At 33.1% G+C, this 22,866-nt stretch overlaps 3 protein-coding genes across 5 annotated transcripts in view; 2 read left to right on the top strand and 1 right to left on the bottom strand.

Annotated features, from left to right (window-relative positions):
- Positions 1-3,423, top strand: part of LOC126773955 (metabotropic glutamate receptor 2-like) — an 82,616-nt gene extending 79,193 nt beyond the window's left edge. The window contains exons 15-18 of the mRNA XM_050495216.1: positions 431-582; positions 1,697-1,794; positions 2,344-2,365; positions 2,892-3,423. Of these exons, the coding sequence (XP_050351173.1) occupies positions 431-582; positions 1,697-1,794; positions 2,344-2,365; positions 2,892-3,116 (497 nt within the window). The 3' untranslated portion in view covers positions 3,117-3,423. The remainder of the gene's footprint in view (positions 1-430; positions 583-1,696; positions 1,795-2,343; positions 2,366-2,891) is intronic.
- Positions 3,424-7,750: 4,327 nt separating this feature from the next.
- Positions 7,751-10,606, top strand: LOC126773846 (uncharacterized). Its single transcript, XM_050495058.1, has 5 exons — positions 7,751-7,972; positions 8,289-8,458; positions 8,573-8,715; positions 9,473-9,648; positions 10,166-10,606. Exons 1-5 carry the CDS (start codon positions 7,857-7,859, stop codon positions 10,572-10,574), a joined length of 1,014 nt encoding a protein of 337 aa, XP_050351015.1. The 5' UTR covers positions 7,751-7,856; the 3' UTR covers positions 10,575-10,606.
- Positions 10,607-10,969: 363 nt separating this feature from the next.
- Positions 10,970-21,071, bottom strand: LOC126773828 (uncharacterized). Of its 3 annotated transcripts, none has more exons than XM_050495029.1 (10): positions 20,564-21,071; positions 19,325-19,493; positions 18,944-19,029; positions 18,174-18,292; positions 17,255-17,480; positions 16,379-16,506; positions 15,839-15,942; positions 15,121-15,219; positions 14,903-15,028; positions 10,970-13,880 (listed from the first exon to the last, which is right to left on the bottom strand). In XM_050495029.1, the coding sequence occupies exons 1-10, from the start codon at positions 20,609-20,611 to the stop codon at positions 13,810-13,812; spliced, it is 1,176 nt and encodes a 391-aa protein (XP_050350986.1). In that variant the 5' UTR covers positions 20,612-21,071; the 3' UTR covers positions 10,970-13,809. The 3 variants fall into 3 exon arrangements, with proteins under 3 accessions (XP_050350986.1, XP_050350987.1, XP_050350989.1); XM_050495030.1 differs by having other exon boundaries at positions 17,318-17,480; XM_050495032.1 differs by lacking the exon at positions 14,903-15,028.
- Between the last annotated feature and the right edge of the window lie 1,795 nt (positions 21,072-22,866).

The raw sequence follows: 22,866 nt of genomic DNA, 5'->3' as shown, positions 1-22,866 counted from the left end.
AAAACTTATAGTCAAAAAAGTACAAGCACCTAAATTGTCCGTAACGATAAATCCTGTTCTCTTATTAAGGCGTGGAGCTAATTCCACGTTTATTAGTGGATTTTGGTTGAATAAATTTCATCTAATATATATGCAGATTTCTTTGCGATGTTTTCCTTCAACGCCCTTATAATAGAAATAAAGGTTATTAGTTGGCTGTCTTGGTCTTTTCACTAATGTCAAAATCAAAATATACTTTACTCAAGTAAGATTTTACAAGTACATTAGAATATTACATGATTATATTTAATGTTAAAACTAATACCGGTTTGGAATGTAGATTATACCAAGAAACTCAAAAGTTACTCTTTTACACTTACTGTAACTTATTTACTAATATGGTAAATTAGTAAAAGAGTAGTAGTAGTAAAAATCTTTTTCTTTTCTACAGGTTTCACGATGTACACAACCTGTGTAATATGGCTGGCCTTTGTTCCTCTATATTTTGGGACGGCAAGCCATGTACCGCTGAGGATCACCAGCATGGCTGTCACCATATCACTAAGCGCTAGCGTCACTCTCGTATGCTTATTCTCTCCGAAGGTACCATTAACGTTTGTTTTATTCCTATCACAAATATAGTCAATATGAAATTGAAATCTTATGTAAGAAGAAATAATTTGTACCAATAAATTCTGCGATTTACTTAAAGTCATTGACTATTTAAAATATCGCAAATTTCAAAACTGTGTGATTATATCTTTTTCATCCTTTGCGGCTGTAAACACGTTGGTCTTATCACTTACGAAATAGTTTTAACGATTGAATAATAAATAGCTACTTAAGTTTTAATTTTAGAATATGCGACAAAAATTAATAAATCCCTTTAGCTTGTGGGAATATTTTGCTTTTCGGGAAAGAAACATTCTGAGAAATATGATAATACGGGCCTTCTGTGCCAAGTCTTTGGGTTGAAGTTATACGATTATAAATTTTCTGTTGCGGCCGTGTTCTTTTGTGATTCTTTACCGTAAAGTATGTATGTATATCAAATTGTAGCCATATTTATAATCGTAGACCCGTGTATTGTGCATCTCTTTATCTTTTAGACAATGCCGAAATGTATGTTATATGAGAATGAAAAAACCATACAATACAACTGTTATCTATTGTTTTCATTTATGTACTAGTAATGTATAGTAATGTATTTTGTGTTCGAGCTTAAAGGGTGAGTGAACCAGTATGACTTCAAGCATAAGGGACCTAACATCTTAGTTCCTAAGGTTGATTACAATGGTTATGGAGGATGGTGACCACTTACCATCAGATCCATTTGCCTTTCCACCTGCTTATTTTGTGTAATACATATTACTTTTGCATAAATAGGAGCTTCACCTAGTTTTCATTTAAGACAATGGTTGTGACAATTCTCTATAAAAATGTTTATTTTTTTTTTTGAAATACAGACTGCAGACTGTAAATGTCAAACACAACCCTGCTGGACAACCACCCTCACCCCTCTCAAGCCCCTATGAGGGTACCCCTAGGTACCCCTAGGTGATAAAAGAGAAATGTAGGAGTTGAATTAAATCAGGAACTTTATTGTTCTTTATTCATACATACAAATTTTATTTCCCAGAAATTTCAAAGTTCCCAGGAACTGTTAAGAACTTATATCTCTGTACCTGAATGTTATAAAGTTTCTTAATATATACAGTTGTATATTATCCTGATCCGGCCTGAGCGTAACGTCAGACAGAGTATCATGCCGGTGCGGTACAGCCGCAAGCCGCCAACCTTGAACATACCACATCCGCCAAGCAAAAGTGAGTAGAACAAACACAATTTATTTCTATTAAAGATAAACTTCGTAAATAAACTTGCTAGCGACTTTGAAATGGTAAAACAACGGGTTCTGTATGTAGTTCAGTAGTTGTATAATCAACTGCTTCGTTAGCTTAGTGGCTTAATAATGCTGTAGATTTTGATAGGGTTCCATCAACTCGGGCAAATATGTGCAATATTATATGTTCCGCGCAGTTGGCTAGTCTCCCGTTCAAGAGGACATTATGACCATCATCAAAAAATAAAATTATCGTCTGTAATGCAAACCCGGTTTGTTTCCGGTTGCCCTTTTTTATCCGTTTGTTTATATGGCTGATATACCTATTATTATGTCTAAAACTATTGCTTTAAATTTAAATCTCAATTGATATTATATATTTGGACGAATAGTTTTGATACTTAGTTGCTTACTGTGTAACAAAATGGTAAGCAATGACTTTTTCCTATTTAGCTAAAATCGAAATCAATTTGCTCTTAACTCAAGGCACTTACGAGCATTGTTAAATCTTCATGTTACAGGATTCAATTGAATGTAAAACGGGTCGTAAACTTAAAAGTAGTTTCTGTCGCTATTCTAAACAATATTTAAAGAACCTTTCTTCTTAGATTCTTGTAGACTCGTATAGGCTATCTTGAGTAAAGTGTAGGAGTATTAGTATCAGCTCATTAATGTCCCAGTGCTGGGTAAGGATCTTATCTCTTAGGAAACGATTCGAAACTTATTCCATAACGCTGTTCCAAAGCCGGTTCGAAGAAAATCCTTTAAAGAGTTCCTTCACTTCCAAGCACGGGATAAATTATAATAACAAATTAAGCACATGAGATATAAGTCACTAATTTCACTCGCATTGGAGCAGCGAAGTGAAATAAACTCAAAACCTTCACCTCAAAAGGAATAGAAGATCCTAGCCCAGAAATGGGACATTTGCAGGCAGTTAAATTCCTTTATTTTTTTTTATTATCATATCGGTAGCATCAATCTCTGATATAAAATAAACATATGGAATAACGGTATTTTTTGTTAAGCTTACGTTTATATTTAAACTTAAACTTGTTCTTACTCAGAGCCACCATGTGCAGACAAAGAAACACAAACTGATACAGCGGATTTCAATAAACTAACAAATGGGCAGACAGTACAAGCGAAAGACGAGCTGAAAGACGAGAAAATAGATAAAAACATAAAAGATAACAAGAGTGAAAAGATAAAAGATGATCTTAAACACAAAAACGTGATACCGAATCACGATGATAAGTCTATAACGAGGAACGAGAAAGCGGAGTCCTTATAGCAACGAGAATCGTCGAAATCTTTGACCGATGTCGTCGTTAAATCAAATAATTGCTTTAAAAAAAAAAGCTGTTCCTGCAAACTCAGGGAACGTAAGCCGATTGTGGTCTAGATTCTAGAAATTTCTATTACATCTGTATATATTTTATCTTGTTATATTTAGTCTGTAAATAGTTAAGGTGAACATGTATATATAAAACAAAAGACGCATAGTGATATTGTATATAATGATAAACGTTGTTTGTATTGAATTATACATAGGTTTGTAATGTTGATATACAGGGTGTAGCACTGAGCCAAGACGAGATGAAGACTATCGTGGTTATATTTAACTTATTTACTACCTTTAGACATTAGTAAATAAGATGTATATAATAGACATATCAATTCAATATTTATAAAGTTATATTGAATAATATATCTAAGAAAATATTAGATTTCAATAAAATAATTGAATATATTACTATAAATTTTAATAATTGTTATTACATATCTTTAAATAAATATATATGTAATTTAAATTATTATAGCGCGATAGCTAATAGTACCTACGTACTATAACTGTTTTAGAATTTATAACACACCTTACCAAGTTTTATTATAACTGAAATTTAATGTAGGAAAACATACAAAAATAAATTAATATAAAATTAATTAAAAAATTAAATGTGTATAAAATATTTTATTTATAATCTATCGCTTATCGTTAGACGTAATCTTGCACTATTTCGTAAGCGATTCTTAGCCGTTAATATAGCCATCAAGTAGCGAAGTGACGTCTGTCAATGTAATAAGAAAATTGTCTACATTTACAAACCTATTCTATACTTAAGTCACTCTATATTTAACTTAATTAAACAGTCAGTTTTATTGTTAAGGAATAAATATTATTACAATTGTAATGTTCCGAGGTTGACATAGGTAAGTTATGTAATGTGTCTATGTCTTAAAGCCCAATGTGTCTAATTTATGTAATAAATTTAAGCAAAAAAAATGTATACAATTGTAAATTATTACGTATGAATACTTACATTGCTTCATCTCGTCTTTTGCTCATCCTGTATATCGTGATTAAGCAAATATTGATTAAACGATTTCGATGTTAATTTGTTTTAGTTATTGCTCTCCTAAGTATCTTATCAAAGACATTAATATGATTCTATAGCGATTACTACTCTATCACTAGTTTCATAGATTCCCGATGTCCTGTGTTCAAACCCCAGATAAAAATACTTTGAAAAGTCAAATGCAATTTAATGGTGGTAGGGCTTTGTGCAAGCTCGTCTGGGTAGGTACCACTCACTCATCAGACATTCTACCGCAAACAAGCAGTACTTGATATTGTTGTGTTCCGGTTTAAAGGGTGAGTGAGCCAGTGTAATTACAGGCACAAGGGACATAAAATCTTAGTTCCCAAGGTTATTGGCGGATTGGCTGTATAAGCGATGGTTGACATTTCTTACAGTGCCAATGTCTAAGGGCGTTGGTGACCTCTTACCATCAGGTGGCCTATATGCTCGTCCGCCTTCCTATATTGTGAAAAAAATCACAATATACTTTATTCAAGACGTAGGCTCTTACTAGCAATTTTGAATCATCATTTTATTAAATTTTAATATGAAGCTACCACCTTTGCGGAATATAGATTCTACCGAGAATAACCGGCATTACATAAAATAATCATGTACCATTATATTTATATATCCTGTATAAGTATAAGAGTATAGACGCATACTAACTCCAAGCTCTTCTTTCATTTACCTATATAACACTGTACAGTATAATGAGCCTTATATATAATATATCCTTATGTATAATGAGCCTTATATATATTTAGTTATTAAATTGTATATTCATGGTAAATATAAAATGGTTTGCGGAATTTCCGTACATTTTTACATAACTTTTACCGACATCTGTACCAATTTTGCGGGCGACCGTCTAAGATTAGTTGGCTGTATTAACTGCCTTAGAAATCACATAAAGCCTGTCAGCCACGTAGCCCTATGTCTGAGCACTCCGATCGTGTCGCATTTCCGTCACATCAGCTTATGAGAGTGCGGAAATAGAGATTGCGCTATTGGGTAATAATAGTTTCTTAATTAAAATTGAACTTTTATCCGATTTCCGGCATTCTTCTTTTATTAAAACCAAGACAATCGTATCTATTTTTCTATTTCCAGTTTGAAATTAACCGACATTTGAAAGTTGGTGCCAATTTTCAAAATAAAAGGCCTTGTTGATTGATACGCGATAAATTCATGTATTCGAATAGAACGCATCATTTTTATAAAGATAATAAATTAATTAATTGCGTTTCTTTTCTTGGTAGTAGGGCTTTATGCAAGTCCATCTGTCCGTGGGTAGGTACAACTAACTCATCACTAATTCTACCGAGAAACAACACTATCTAGTAATGTTGCCCAAGGTTGGTGGTGCATTGGAGATGTAATGTTCAATTTTTCTTATAACGCCAATGTTTATGGATGGTAATGGAGCACTAACCATCAGGTGGTTCTTTTGCCCCTATCTACTACAATTAAAAAAAGCTTAAGTTGGTAATCTTAGTTTATACCTATATAAATACTTCATTCACTTACATACCTTAATACATTATTATTCCAATAGAAATTCACCCAAGAAAGCCGACGGTAATCAGTAATACATATGCCTGTTAATTATGTTTTCCTTTAGTATATAATATAAGCATTCTTATATACAGTAAAGGAAAATATAATTAACCAACTTAATAACCCAAGGGCTGTTTCATTCTGAGCACTAAGGGACTAAGATGAATTACTACATTGATTTCGGCCCGTTTCACCGTTTTAAGTGGTTTCTCTTGATAATCGCTTCTCTTACACGGGAAAGGTCAATATATACTGGTCGATTAAAAGATAAATCGCCTGCCTACTGATTCATTAATTAACTTTGTTCTACTCGTAATCTCATTTTCTTTGTATATATTTCCTTGCCACAGTGTGTACAAACTCACTAATATTATAGACTTAGATTTACTTTTATAAAAAGTTATGCTCTTAATGTAATAATATTAATACAATACAGACTGCTTCGTTAATCTCGTAGCTAGAATACTGCAGATCATGAGGTCCTGGTTTCAAATCCCAAGTCGGGCCAATAAAAAGTTATTGGGTTTTTCTGTCGAAGATTCTCAGTAGCAACTCAGAGTATATAATATTATAAATGCGAAAGTGAGCTTGTTTTTTTTTTGTTACGCTTTCACGTCTTAACTACACAACCTATCATCGTAAAATTTTTCATAGACATTATCAGGTGGAAACTTCTATTATATAAAATGGATAGTAATAGTAACAGCCTGTCAATGTCCCACTACTGGGCTAAGGCCTGCTCTCCCTTTTGAGGAGAAGGTTTGGAGCTTATTCCACCACGCTGCTCCAATGCGGATTGGTAGAATGCACTTGTGGCAGAATTTCAATAAAATTAGACACAAGCAGGTTTCGTCACGATGTTTTCCTTCACCGTCAAGCACGAGATGAATTATAAACACAAATTAAGCACATGAAAATTCAGTGGTGCTTGCCCGGGTTTGAACCCACGATCATCGGTTAAGATTCACGCGTTCTAACCACTAGGCCATCTCGGTATAAAAAGGATAATATAGTAGATTTTGGCGATGTTAAATGTGGACAAAATCTACCGTGTTTGATATACTTATCGTATAATATACTTCTGGCTTTCGTCCAGAAATGGACGGAAAAAGGCTGAAAAAAAAAACAAAAAATAGAAAATACTAAGTCTCCTGTTGAAAACCTTACATCCTCATCAATCAACGTTTAGCTGGATTACCTACGAGGCAATCTTATATATAAAGAAAAGGAATCTCATGCGGTCGTTATCTTCAACAAAATACCCAAAACCTATTAACGATGAGAACAATAAATAGAGATAACAAAAACCATTAACTTCGTCATCTTTATTTAACGACTCATTAAAATGAGTATATATATTACGTATAATTTTATATATAATAAATATAATTGTACTTATTTTTATATAATTAAAATTCTTTTCGACTAAATTTGACCTATCTTATAATATTCGTCCACTCAATATTTTATCTTATCATGTACTTAGTACTTCCGATGAAAATCGAGCCCATAAAGAATCTCTCGTTTCTGTCTGTGCTATCACAGCCTATTATCACCGAATGTACTGGAGAACAGGTGACATTATTGCATTCATTCATAGTTCGCAGGGCCGTATTTAAATTTCTTGTAATTCAAATATTCATTTGAAATACAAATAAATATTTACATTTTAAATATTTATTATATAAATACAACAAATGATGCAATATATAATTATCCTATACTGCTATACCATGGCTTAAAAGATCAGAGAGAATTTGCAAAATCAATAATAATTATTAATAGTGTGTTAGTTACGATAGATGACGAAAAGAGTTTTTTCAAAGATCCATATCTTAATCAGTAAACACAGAATAATTTTAGGATTACTTTGTTGTACGTTTGTCTGCCCTTGTTCTCAATAAACACTCATCTAATTGTTAGTCAGCAATACTGACAGCTATCATTAACTTGTCGGAAATATCACTTGTCAGCTGTCACTGTCAGTTTTAAACATAACATATTTATGAACAAAATAGTATTTCTACCTTATTAATTTAGTTTTGTTAGCTCACTTTATTACCTTACCTCACGTTACCTTATTATTCTTGTTAGCTCCACCGCAAGACGCAATGTCAGACGAGCCCGTGAATATCATAAGGGAAAGCACAAGAAATCTGTTAAAATTAAACCGAAGGATACATAAAGATGAAGAAACCAATTCGCGCCGTGCTATACAAGAAATAAGGTACCTTTACATGAAAATATAACCATAATAATGAAATAAAAAAACTCTTTTTATTGTTCTGAGTTATTATTGTCTTTTACAATTTTTTAACCGTTATATATCTATTATTGTTTAGATACAACTTGATATGAAGATAATTTTCTAATAAGAATTTTTACAGGCTGTTAAACATAGAGATGCTTTTTAATTACAATTTATTACAAATATTAATCATTCCTTACATCACTGTCAATGAAGTGTGAAATATTATCCCTAATTTTAGCTCGCAAGAATTACCAACAATTAAGCAGCAATTCAAATAAATTTTTTTTGTCAGGATTACTAAAGAAACTATATTAGATATTGCGAACAGACTTAAAACAAAATCAAGCATATCAATCTCAGACCTTCAAATACTGAAAAATGGCTTAATAGAAGATAGTAATTATATTGAAATAGTTCTAAATGTACATGGTGCTGTGCGAGGACTCATCAGAGAATTAACGGGTGAGATGATTTCTATAACATCTTATATATTTTTGCAAATTCAATTCAACACTAAAATATTATATATGTCACGCCGAGTAATTTAGTTCAACATAATTCTGTAAAATATTCCAGGTCACAATGTAAAGAAGCAATGTGCTGCTGCTGGATGCTGCTGTAACTTAGCCTTGGGTGACTCCCGGGCATGTTTGACAATTGCCAAAGCTGCCGGGTCATATCTAACTGCTGCTTTGGATAACCTTACTACAGAATTAGCTGTAAGATTTTATAAATTCATTTAAGTAGTAAAATAATAAATCATTCGCTACTTTCAACTTAATGTAACAGCCTGTAAGTAACCTACATCTGAGTGCTGCTTTCTCGCCTTTTTGAGAACACTTGGAGCTCACTCCACCATGATGCTCGATGGGGTTGGTGGATGTACATGTGGAAGATATTATCAGATACATGCAATCTTCAGTTAAGATTCAAGTGTCTTATCTTTTGACTCACATTTTGACTTAAAAGTAGGTAGTTAAAACATGAAAGCGTAACAAACAAACATACAAACTTATTTTCGCATTTATAATATGAGTAAGGATTAAGTTGTAATATTTCTGTATCATCATTTATTGGCAAGAAAAATTATATATTAGGTGGGAGAAACAATATTATTTAAGTAATAAGTTACTGATTTGACTGTTGTACAATTAAGAGAGTGGTAAATGGTGTGACGTCAGTTGTTATAGTGATGGCGGTAAGTGGACAGTCGTTTTCGAGAGTGGAATACATGAAGAGTTCAGTTTTCATTCAAACGCCAGCTGTGACAATTCGTCCAAAACATACTTACCTTGTAAGCCGACTTAAACTTATATATTTCGTACTCATGATTATGTGTGTGATTATTATTACCTCTTGAATTATCCGAACAAGACAAGATGATGATAGGCTTATATCATATTTCATCATATTTTCCATCATTTTTTTTTTATTAATTGGATTTCTGGTTGTGTTTTACATAATTTTATATTTTAGGTGTCATGTGCCTGGACCCTTGGCAACTTAGCGGGTGCTGATCCGAAGGTATGCGACATTCTCACATCCCAGGGAGCCCTCGCCAAGCTGAGTGAAGTCAACACTAATGAAGATTTCCAAGAGGCTGCATTATATGCCTTAGTGCATTTTACCTACCAGATGAGAGATAATCTAAGGTGTGTATTTATTCGTTTTATTGAGACTTTCATCCGACGTGAGGCTTGAACCCAAAATGACGGGTTCTGCGACCTTATTTAGCCACTAGACCAACGAGGCAATCCAATATATACATTTATATACCATGCCTAATATAGGTAGGGTTGGTGTGCTATTCGATTTTCGCTCTGAATATAAATAATATTTAAGAACTTATGTTCTAATTAATAAGTTATTACACTGTTTAACGGTTGATTAGTTAAACAATGATGTGTCTTCTTATTTCAAATGTCAAATCAATAATGACAGAAAAATGACGTTTATAAATAAGGCTTTAAAATTTTACCTAATTATCGTAAAAGATACATTAATTGTAAACAGTACAATAAAAACGGTAAAATAACATTTAACAATAAATTTCTAAATAACAAAATAATATAATAAAAATCTAATGTTTTAGTAAATAAGCTTGATATAGTGCTACTATCATCATCTCCATAGTAAAGTTATATTGAATCAGACTTATTTTTGTTCCAGATCAGATCAACTAATTAAAATTCTCCAAACATTAACAAGACTCGATATCAGTATGATGTCTGCACACCTACTCTTCATAACATCGTGTCACGAACATTTCTCTGAAAATATCACTGAAGAACTATTCCAGAAGATTCTAGAAGACATACCGACAGCATTCGAATACCATACGCAAAAATGTTCGCAGATAAAAATATGTTGTAAATTAGTGTACTTAATACGAACTTTAGCTAACATGGATAAAATGTATGATGTTATTTTAAACTACTTTACTTTAAATAATACGAGTGAAATGTTTAAAAGTTTGTTAAACTCAAATAAATGTGTCAGTGATTCGTGTCTATGGCTCTTAGGTAACTTATTCAATTACTGTAATAATAAACAATTCTTTGATATGTTAATTAGTTGATATTTTATACAGATAATAAAGTTGTTTTACATTAACATATTGTTTCCTGATTTTCAAGTTTCCTGATTTCCTTCACCGCCGAGCATGAGATGAATTATTAACACAAACCTTCTCAAAAGCCCGGGACATTTACTGACTTACTTTAATAATATACCTTAGTTATCCCCTTACAATAACAACCCACAGTGATGGTACCAAGTTTTATAACCCAGCTCGCCTAAAGCCCTTATAAATTAAATAAGTATTACCAATAGTAATAATCTTTTATCTCTAGTAAGGAATTTATTCAAAAAATATAAAAATCATGCTCTGTCCGGATTTAATTTTCAGGAGTCTTAGCCAAGCAGGAGTCTAACATTGTATTCCACATATTGTTGATGAATAAAACAACTTAATTATAGTTCACAATAAATATATTATATCAATAATTATTCATAATATAATTTAATAATTAGATAATATGGGTAAGGCTACAAATTTAGCATTAAAAATTTACAATCGCTCTCACAAATGTAGCATACCTCTCCAAACACACTGGTCGTTTTACAAGATTTCTTATCAAGATATTTTCTACTATAATTTAAATTATACAAAATTGATATTACATTTCAATATATTACTACCGCTATCCGTCTTTGTTTTTACTAATATATTAAGTACAAGTTTTATCACATAATATTGAAAATCATCTTATTTATTTCTTATAGCAACACCAGTGTGAATGGAAGAAAAACAAAATGGCATGACATTACTAATGTTTACATTGTGGAATGAATTATCGTTGTCTTTAACTTTTAAAAGATTGAGCATTTAATTTTGAATGAATGTTTTTTTTATTATTATTACTTTTCTTTGTTTACATATTAAATTATTATCAATATTACAAGTTACATTGGATCATTGTTTAGTTAAGTTCGTGTATAGAGATATAATAGACCAAATGATGCACATTCGCTTCATCAAATTAGTTTTATACTGAATTAAAATAAAGTTTATTTTAAATAATCAAAGTAGTAATTTTTATTCTGGAAATAAAAAAAAAACTCTTTAAATTAATTATATTTGATTTGACACGACCAATTTAAAACATCCCACTAACATACAATATAAAAATTAATATACAAAATATATTACTTATACTAGACAGTGGGGAGTCGTGACACAATATTTTTCTTTAGATTACTAAAGAAAACAATCCTGTGTCAAATCTCAGTGTATTTATTTCATCGCGATAACTTACAACGGCTCTGCATATACTTTTAGCGGTTATTTTTGACGTTTTATCGCTTAAGCAATAATTGATTTGAGTTGAGTTGTAACCTATTATTTCTAATATGGCGCTATTTTGTTTGAATCTGATAAATGTTGCCACACAAGACTTGACCTCGAAAGCCTAGCGCATAAATCATCCCCTACACACGGGTGAATTATTTTTTTCCAATCACATCCAAGTAACTTATAATAATGCTGACGTTGTATGAAAATAATTATGAGGTTATCAATTAAACGTTACATGATATATGTGACCACTATTTATAGCATGAAATTATATTTAATATTTTTTAAACGCTGTTTCACCGATCTGAGACTGATTATTATGTAGCTTTCAAGAGAGGTTCCAAAAACACTTTCCTTACATACAATAATATGCTCAATTATAGAATTAAGTTTATAGCAATAATATACATGATTCACGTTATAAATGTAAAGGTTGTCGCGCACTGTACTGATTCTTTTAATATGTTCAACTAAATAATTATACCTATTTAAGTTCTTGCAATGTCCGTTCTATGTTAAATGCAACATCATAAGAATTAGGACCACAAAGCAAATCTAGGCACTTTAAAAGTATCATGTAATACGAAAACTGATTTATACATTGACAATCAACCATTGTTACGCTTACAGTTTTGCTTTAAAATATTTCATATATATTTTAATCTTACAAAGTAAACAAAAGAAATTTCGAACTGAAATCTTACATGTCGTATCAAGGTATTTTTAAAATCATAGATGTATCAGTTTAAAGAGAAATCAATACGCAATTTTGTTTCAAAACTGTAAACTTTTGTTTTCCGTATTATGTCAAAAATTGTATTTAACTACTGAGCGTCTTGTCGGTTCGTCTCGATACAATCTAATCTCAGTAGAAGTATTGATTGTTTGTAAACATATTTTTAATTCTAATTGAATCTTAATATCACCCATTATGAAGTCGACTTCGTAAATGTTTCAAAAGATCAAAAAATGTTTAATTTAAAGCTAAAATGAATACTAACTTCATTACCCGACTACAAATATCGTACATACATTACATTGCACGTTTAAAAGTGCTGTCGATCCTATTCAATTCTAAGGCAAAATATCAATTCTACTAAAATTTACGTAATACATAATTGCGTTTGTTTACTATTTTATATAGTTTATATACTGTTATATCACTTGTTTCATTATTAGCCATTTATATTTACGCTGTTTAAGAACCATTGAGGTATATTTTAATAGCATAAGATCTATGGGAGAGGTACAATCAATCGGACACATTTTCTTTGATTAAGTCAATCATTTATTTGATCTCGACAGGCTAATTGGAATCACAATGTCCTTTCCCAATTTTTCAATTCAATTAATCTGATCGCTAAGTTCAATCATGGATTATTTTGTCTCTTAAATGTGATCTCTTTCATTGTCTTGACTTCTGGTATAGTATTTATAGTTCTTAAACTGATACCTTTATAAATATTAATACATTAGACATCCATCGGACACGTTACTACTACTGATTGAATTGTAATTTCTCATAATAGTTTTAATTTTAAAGCAATCATAATCATATATTTGTTTACCAATGCCAATTAAGCTACGACACAGCGCACACTGTAATGGAACTTGATGATAATTATCCTCGAATTAAGATTTATGAAGCGATTTTACTTCAAAAACAATTAAAATCATAGTCGTAACGTCCACCATATATCGACAAAGGGACGAATTAATAAAGAAATCACATCTCGACTTCCGAGATCTGCGTGTATGTAATAATGCCGAATCTGTTTTAAACAATCTCAACAAAACCTACTTGACAATACCTGAAACAATTGCTATCCCTTATAAATCCAACAAATCGAAAAGAGATAGCAATGTTTCTAGTCCTGTCAAACGAGAGCAGCGCCTAGAGGCGGCGTGTGTGCCGTGTATGAACTATATTTGTGAGAGTGTGCGAGCGAGCGCGCGGCTATGTGTGGTCGGAGTGCTTGCGGGGCGCGCGCCGCGACCGCGCGCGCGGCGCGTCGCCCGGCGCGCTCACTGTGAACACCTCACGCGTTATACTCACTGGACTAATCAGAGGAAAATTATTCGTTACCTTGAATAATTTGACTCGTATTCTTTAAGGTAACAAATAACATAAAAATAAAATTTTATATATATCGATGTAATGAAATCGAAGTTAACCTCTATTTCGCTTTATTTGTCTGTATTTCATATTCGTTCACCAATTATGGTCGCGCATATGACGATTTGTAAAAAGTAAATAGATTTTTTTTATAGAATAGGAAGGCGGACGAGCATATGGGCCACCTGATGGTAAGTGGTCACCAACGCCCATAGACATTGGCATTGTAAGAAATGTTAACCATCGCTTACATCACCAATGCACCACCAACCTTGGGGACTAAGATGTAATGTCCCTTGTGCCTGTAATTACACTGGCTAACTCACCCTTCAAACCGGAACACAACAATACCAAGTACTGCTGTTTTGCGGTAGATGATGATTTTGTATCTGATGAGTGGGTGGTACCTACCCAGACGAGCTTGCACAAAGCTCTACCACCAGTTAATAGATAAATTACGCAAACGTGTGCCACCTTACTTACTATGTTAGTTTAATTAAAATATACTACAGTACAAAGCATATTAATTCCATAAACCCAGCACCACACAAACATAGCGAGTTATTATACGAATATTTTTTTAAACAAAACAAAAACGCTTGCACTAATGAAATTAAAATAACTTAAAAACACATGCATCCCTACCTGCTGGAGATTGTCCAGCCGAACTGTCACTCACATTTCTCAAGCCGGTCATTTAAATGAATATATCAAATTTATTTTCTACAAATTCCCATTTAAAATAACATCTCTATATTCATTCGTTCAGTCGTTGCAATCGCAATATATTGCGATACATTAACATTTTCTATTATCAAAACTATTATAATGCTATTACTCTCAGTTCAAACATAACGAACGACGCCCGCACCAAAACCCAACATGCACATTTTAAGTTTGCCCATTGTGATTTAAAAATTCAATCTCATCTCACCGTTTCCATGTGGAATTATTTTAGTAACCACTATTTTCAACTCTGGGTACGTTGAGAACCTAGACTCATTTGTTTTTCTCGTATTCGCTAAACTATCGGTGTCTATCGGGTTTAATCGTGAATTTTCTGAAATTTCAACAAAAAATAACGAAAAGAAAATAAAAATAAAATGGAAAAAATAAAAGGAGGTGTCTAATGTTTAATAGGAGTGCAACTACCTTGCGGTTCCTCTGGACTTTTTCCATTAGTTGTTTCTCCGTTCGTGGTTTGAGTCTTTTTATTTTTCTCGTGAACGTAGCCTCGTGGCCGCGTATGGTCTGAAAAATATATTCGTTACAATAATTTAACTGACGTTAAAATAAACATTTTCGCAGCCTAGTAAATCATAGAGCCGAGGTGGCCCAGTGGTTAGTACACGTACACGATATATACATCAACCGAAGATAGCAGCGAAGGAAAACATATGTCAAAAAAATTAGCCATTCGCAATACATTCGATTACATTAGATGAGCGTGGTGGAACTAGCTCCAAATATTCTAAAATAGAGATGGCTATCTCAATACTTAAGTCCCACAATGAGACTTCCTAAATCTGTAAGCGATTTTTTAATTATGCTCTTAATGTTTTGTCATATTTTTGATCTTATTTATACATTTTAATAAAAACGTCATACCTAACAATAATAAAATCATATTATATTAACATGCCACGCGAGTCACGGGAGTATAAATGCCACCTTCCAGACTCCGGGCTCCAAGCTCGAAAGAAAAGCCCAATAACATTTTATTGGCCCGAATCGAGGTTTCAACTCAGGATTTTGGGATCTAAGGCCTTATAAACCAGCTACTAAATCAACGAGGCAGTCATAAGTTTGTTTTATAATGAGCGAAGAAACTATTAAAGTTTCCATATAAACTGAAAGTTTTTATACTTACTATTAGCATACACGGTTGAGCGCAGCGGTTGACCAACCGCTGTTAGTTCAGGGAGTGTGAGAGGTCTTCTATTGTTCCTGTTACGCGAACCCATACTATACTCCCTGAAATTTATATATAAATAAAATACTCCCTATTATATTACACATAATACACAAATCCTCACAAATTAAGCACGTGAAAATTCAGTGGTGCTTGCCCGGGTTTGAACCCACTATCATCGGTTAAGATTTACGCGTTCTTACCACTAGGCCATTTCGGTGAATGCGATTATAATTCATCTCGTGCTTAACGGTGAAGGAAATCATCATGAGGAAACCTGCATGTGTTTAATTTCACTGAAATTCTGTCACATATGTCTTCCACCGACCCGCATTGGAATAGCGTGTGGAATAAGCTCCAAACCTTCTCCTCAAAAAGGGAGAGGAAGCCTTAGCCCAGCAGTGGGACATTCACAGGCTGTTACGATACGATACGATTCCCGCTATATATTATATAACCGTAGTCACACAATAAACTTCGTATTACACCGATGCTTACTCTCTGAGCGGTTCCCGCCAGAAGTCCGGCGTGTGTACGGGCGGAAAGTGGTAGTTGTTCTGGTAACCGTACCCGTCTAGACCGCTAGCTCGCAAACTGGCGTGGAGGGAATTCTTCATACACTGCAACTATTTTTTTTTACTGTTAAAACATTTGTCGTAGTAATTATCTTTGATGCCTTTTAAGTTTATATGGGACAGTTAATGTACTAGGTTTCATCACATGACTATTTTCAATATAATATTAGTCAACAAACTTGCCTCTTAAAATGACATTCAAAGTTACAATATTAATTACAATATAATCGACTATTATACATAACACAACTCTAAAGATTACTGTTTTCTAAAACTAGGCACATACTGCTATTGTCTAAGACTATCGAAGAGTGATCTATATAAGAAATTAAGCAATTTAATCGTGCAAAATAATAAAGAGGAAGAAGCAAGTACGACGGCGCGGAAAGGGAACAGTGTTAAAATTAAACGAACTTTAGGCCACCCGAACACATCGCGTCAATTCTGTTGCTTTAAATGTTTCAAAACGTATCTTTAATGGAACGAAACAGTCGTCCCGTCCGCGCCGACACTGCGGCTTCTGTATTTCATGGACTGCGCACAGATACGCTCCTTTAAATTATTTCATGTCTTGGTCATTTTTACTTTTCAAATGATTGACATAGGATTTTAAACTTGGACAAGTTTCAAGTAAGATATAATATTAAATGTAATTATTGTACTATAATATGCAACATGTTAATCTCAATAAAAATGTTTCAAATATATTAGCCGGAACGGCTGCGTACGCGAGCGCACTGCGCACAGCCAGCAGCCGATCGAGCGGTAACCGCGGGACGGATTGAGTGACGACACGTACGTGCGCGTGTCGAGCGGCCGCGCCGTCGAACAGTAGGTTGGTGACGCCCGCGCCCCCGAGTACCTCTCTGCGCTGGCGCTCCGCGTCCGCCCGCAGGCGCCGCACGAGCCGCTCCGCCTCCGCCAGCCGCAGGCGCAGCTCCGCGCGGCTCTCCTCCGCGCCGTCCGCCGCGCCCCCGCCCCCTCCCTTCTCGCCCTCGCGCTGACTCTCCAGATCGCGAAGTTTTCTGCGTGCGATTCTTTGCATGTCACAATGCATTCGACCTCGTTCGTCACTTTATTCGTTTACCCTTTCATACGTGCATTCATTCCCTATTTCCTACATTCCACTTGCTCTTGCGGCGTGACTCGAGCTCGCGCAATATTCTGACGAAAAACTTTTAGTAGCTAATATCATAGGAAATGTTTGAATAACTTACAGTGTCTTACAAAAAAATGTAATAAATGTGAACGACGCGTGTACATTTCAAGGACATTCATTTACGTAAGATCACATGAACATGATATGACGACTGACGTACACGCAATTTTAGACTGCATACAAAAACCATTTACAAAAGAGTTGGACGATAGTCGTCGGTTAAAGGTGATTTGGATACATATATCTCTAGTTCTCTTTTTATTTTCGATCGTTTTATACAATCAAATGTATTTGAAAATGTAAAAAAGCGTTTAGTGCGCGGCAATACTATCAAATAATTAGCTTTTTTTAAATTAAATACAATTACATTTTAAGCAAAAAAAAAACTATAAAAATATGTCTTACGTTTATACCCATAAGTTAAAGAGAACGGCAATAAAATTGAAACTATAATTTTCACCAATACTTTATAATAACTAATTTTAAAAGATTGGTTAAACGTTGATTGCATAATAATTATTTTATTAATAAATATATGTCATGTAGTGTGAGTACGTACTGCGCCTGCGCGTCCACGAGTCTCTGCAGCTGCAGCGCGCGCGCCTCGGCGGCTCGCGCCTCACCGCGCGCGGCCGCCGCCTCGCGTTCCGCTCGACTCACATCTTTACGTAACTTCTCCTAAAAAATATAATTTTGCAATTAAACTACAAAAAACTCTTCAAAATTATTTATTAATAACATCCATAAAATTTATAAATTTTATATAAAATTAATAATATTAAATGATAAATGATAATTAATTCAATAATAGCTCCAACTTCCAAGTAGATACCTATCACCGAGCAATTTAAAACGGTATTTATCACATTAAAATTTGTACGCAACTAGATGATGGTTATGGAATTAGACAACATATACCGAAAACAATTTAGGTTAGTAAAAAATAACACTTTCTTTTGTAAAAAAAATACAAATATTGCAATACATGTCATATAGATTCCAATTGTATTTATAGTATATTGACTCTCAATATCTGTACCTACTGAATAAGTAACTACGTAATATTGCCATTATTTATTAAATATTAATAATTTACAGTAAATTATTATAGCTACAATTTTGTTTAGTTTAATGTTTGAATAATTATTTGAAATGTATATTCTGTAATTCACTTACTGCAATTGTCAATGTCACAGTTTATGTTAATGACATTAGTGAGTGCAGTTTGTGGGCGAGGTTTCCTAATGCTAGTGAACTAGCTCGAGTACCTACCAGCTCCGCTTGCATTTGTTATGATTCATCCCGCTGTCTATACAATATTAGACTTACTTCATTATTTTCAGCTGTGTCATCTGGCACCGGCGGACTTGGTTTCACTGTGGACTCCTTATTGAATATCAGTTGAAATTGCAAGTCTGAAAATAATAATAAAATTTGTTTTTTTTTTGTATCACTACAAATACATAAATTGATCAAATTTTTAGTATTAAAGCTGTGAGTGTTCATTATGTCATTATTATTATTAATTGTTTTGTTTTCACTTCCGTTATTTAATGAGGAATCCGCTCCACGACGACTATCATTCGACCGAAAAAATCGAAGAATATTTATATAAACAAAATTTAGTAAAACTATTACTAAATTTTGTATACTATACATATTGGATATTTTTTAGTGCCTTAATATATCTTGGTTAAATCATACATTCACCTCTGTTTCTCTCTCGTAATGCCTCTATCTCAGCATGGAGACCGCTCAGCATCAATCGATGTTGTTCTTGTAAGAAACGGACGCTGTGCTCCAAGTGTGCGACCCGAGCTGCTGCATCACTGCTACTAATGATGAAACCACCCCCATTTTCTGGAGGTGATTTTTTCACCTGGAATAAGGATCATCTGCATTAAAACAACTATTTATTAAACATAATCTTTTTAAGTTTAATTACAAATATTCTTCAGGATGTGATTAATTAAACTATGCCGTCTTCTTCGTTCGAATCTCAAATCAATGATGTCAAAAAGAGATTTTATAAGTAAGGCCATTAGTCATTATGAAGTTATTTGTTATTATTAAACAAAATTATTATTGATAAAATAAATTATTTCCGTAATAGTATTAAGGACACGTATACTTTCCTTATAACCAAGTAGATGATTTCTACATCAGAGGCCTTTTGGAAATTAATTTTAATTAATATTAAAATTAATGCAATGCATAATAAAAAATAAAACTAAAGACAATAAACGGATTACGAAAACGACGCGTGAAACAACATTAACAAATCTCATATTAAAACGAGGAAGTATGTAAACATTTTGCAACAATTAGATTGTTCTATACATCTTAGATAAGATTAATTAATTTAACAAACTACAAGTGCATTGCTGAGTCACTTTTAGTCTTTTGTTCCTTGTTACTGAATTGGACGTATGTAATCTGAACTATACTTATTCTAACATCTAGATACGATTCACGTAGAATATTAACAAAATGGGTTATTATTGAAATTAACAAACCGTTACAATATGTAAGTTATGTTTGGAATAAAAAATCTGTGGGAAAACCCTATGTATTGATACTTGATTTCCCATAAAGTCATTGACCGCTAGCGAGCTCTTTGTGTTCCGTCTGTTATCAATTGTTTATACGTAACTATGTTTTGTTATATATCGATTGATACTTGCGCCTTAAAATCGTAATGATAATCGCTCGTATTAAAAAAACTTTTATTGACTGAATATGTAATTTTTCTAAACAAAAACATTAAATAATATTTTAAAAATAAAATAAAAAATTAAATATTATATACATTGTTGTAGGTAATTAACGAATAAAATTAGTATATATAATATAAAAAAATCGATTTAAATTATCTTTTAAGTTTAATCTTTACTTCAAAACATATTTTCTTTTTACCTTCAAACGTAGCTAAAAAAATCGTTTACATACCTGCAGTTTTGCGAAGGGGGCTGTCGGTACGAGAACCTTGGAAGCCATAGCTTATCCTTAACACAACGACAAACGACAAGACGACCTGCCGGCGGAGCACCTTTGTTATGTTCTACCTCGGTGCACGCGCGCGTTTGCAATGGAAAAGATCCGACATTTGTGCACGGCAAAATAAACTACGACCTTGCCCACTACGCGTAATAATTAAAAATAAAATCAACGATAGAAACACAAATAAACACCGTATTGCTTGAACCCGTGTATTATTTTGAGGTAGTTTCTTAAAGGTCTACGACCGTGGCGACCTTGTACTATTAACCGAAAATTGACTTTGAGGAAAGCACTTGATTTCTTTAAATTTATTTCATTTTTGGATGTTTTTTTTGAGGTTTTTCTTAGTTTTCAGCGGTGCTGTCTACGACAGGTGCATGGGGACGTGAGGGCCTGAGGGGAGGGAGTGCAGGGTATCGATCGCGCCGCCGCGCACCGGTCTCGCGTAACGCTGACTCACGGGATTCTGTCTAACCAACTGTGGCGCGGTGCCAACAGCATTGATGTTCTATGGCTTGTCATCAAGAGATTATGCCTTCATTTCTTAAATCGCGTCACCTACGTTCGTCTAGGGATTTAGTATTAATTTTCACACTCATTTCGATAAAATAAATTGAAATTTATTATAAATCATATTTTTATTCAATAAAATTAAATTGAAGTATTCACTTTATTTATTTTATTATTCTATTGAATTACATATAATGCAAAAACATAGGTATTACATATTCTGAGATCTTGTTAGCAAACTCGATCATTTTTCAAGCTGACAACTGTTAAGTTGTTACAAAACGTTATTCCATAAATTATCCATTGGATATTGTACATTGTATATATTTGGATGTTTACCAAACAAGTGAATAATTGTTAGGTATAACTAGTTGATTATTACTTGTTGCAAACTTACATCCTCTTTTCACACAGATATGCGAACGGGCAAACCACCTGATAGGAAATGGTCACCACCGCCCTAAGACGTTGGCACACGAACCTTGGGAACTACGATGTTATGTTCCTTGTGCCTTTACCAGTAGTTATACTGACTCACTCACCCTTCAAACCGGAACACCACAGTATGAAGTATTGTTGCGTGGCGGTAGAATGTCTGATCAGTGGATGGTTCCTATAGAGTCAGGTTTGCATAAGCCATATATTTAAGCTCTTCAAAAAAAATTAATTTAAAACTATTTATTTAAAGTAATAATTATAATGGACCGTAAAATCGACATGGAACTTTCGTTGATGTGAAAATGAATCAGCGATAGAATCTAAATGTCAGTAGGACAACAGTAATAGGTCGAGATAATTGTAGTTTGTTTAGAATTTACCATACTAGTTTTTGTTGAATAAAATATTTAAAAAAAGAACAAAGGCATGCATTATAATGTACCTACATAATTACTTTTATTATAAGCTAGTATAAGCTTATAATAATAGTAATTATATATTAATACCGAAACACAAAAATACCAAGTACTACTGTATTGCGGTAGAATATCTGATGAGTGGGTGGTACCTACCCAGACGGGCATGCAGAAAGCCCTACCACCAGTAAAAGTTACAATTCAATCAATCGTGTTACTTTAATTACGTTATATTTAATGTTTATGTAAATAATGAAAACAGCAAGGAGAAAAATATGAATATTATTTTAATAAAATATAAAGAAATAATATTTAATAAAGTAGCTAAATATAACTAATATTATTTTAATAAAATATAAAGAAATAATATTTAATAAAGTAGCTAAATATAACTTTATATTGAAGTTTTTACATTAACAGTAACGTATATGGTACTAGCTACCGCCCGCGACTTTGTGCGCGTGTGAGCGAGGAGACGTTAGGTGGCCTTTATCTTTTTCTGTACCCCTGATAAGATGGATGCAAGGTTTCATAAAGATCGGCTGAGTAGTTAAAATGTTAAAGCATAACAAACATACATGCACATAAACACAGAACTTACCTGGATAAGGTCTTGGCATATAAATTTGGTTTTGGGATCTGAGCAGACAATAAATTTTACACAAATGGAGACGCAAAGAACGTCTGAATAAAACGAATGAAAAGATGTATGTAACTTTCTATTTATATATCGAAATAAATGGGAAAATTATAAGGTAGGTACTTTTAAGTTAAATATATAAGCGACATATTTCCGTTTCTTATCCTTAGATATCGAGTTATTTATAAAAGTGCCAACGGATAAAATGTTGTAATGTTTTCATTAAGTGACTATTTCGAGGTTGTCAC

This window comes from Nymphalis io, chromosome 15 (genome assembly GCF_905147045.1).
Source record: "Nymphalis io chromosome 15, ilAglIoxx1.1, whole genome shotgun sequence".
Taxonomy (NCBI): domain Eukaryota; kingdom Metazoa; phylum Arthropoda; class Insecta; order Lepidoptera; family Nymphalidae; genus Nymphalis; species Nymphalis io.
Note: the sequence above shows the minus strand (reverse complement) of the source record. Positions and strands in the feature narration are given on the sequence as shown.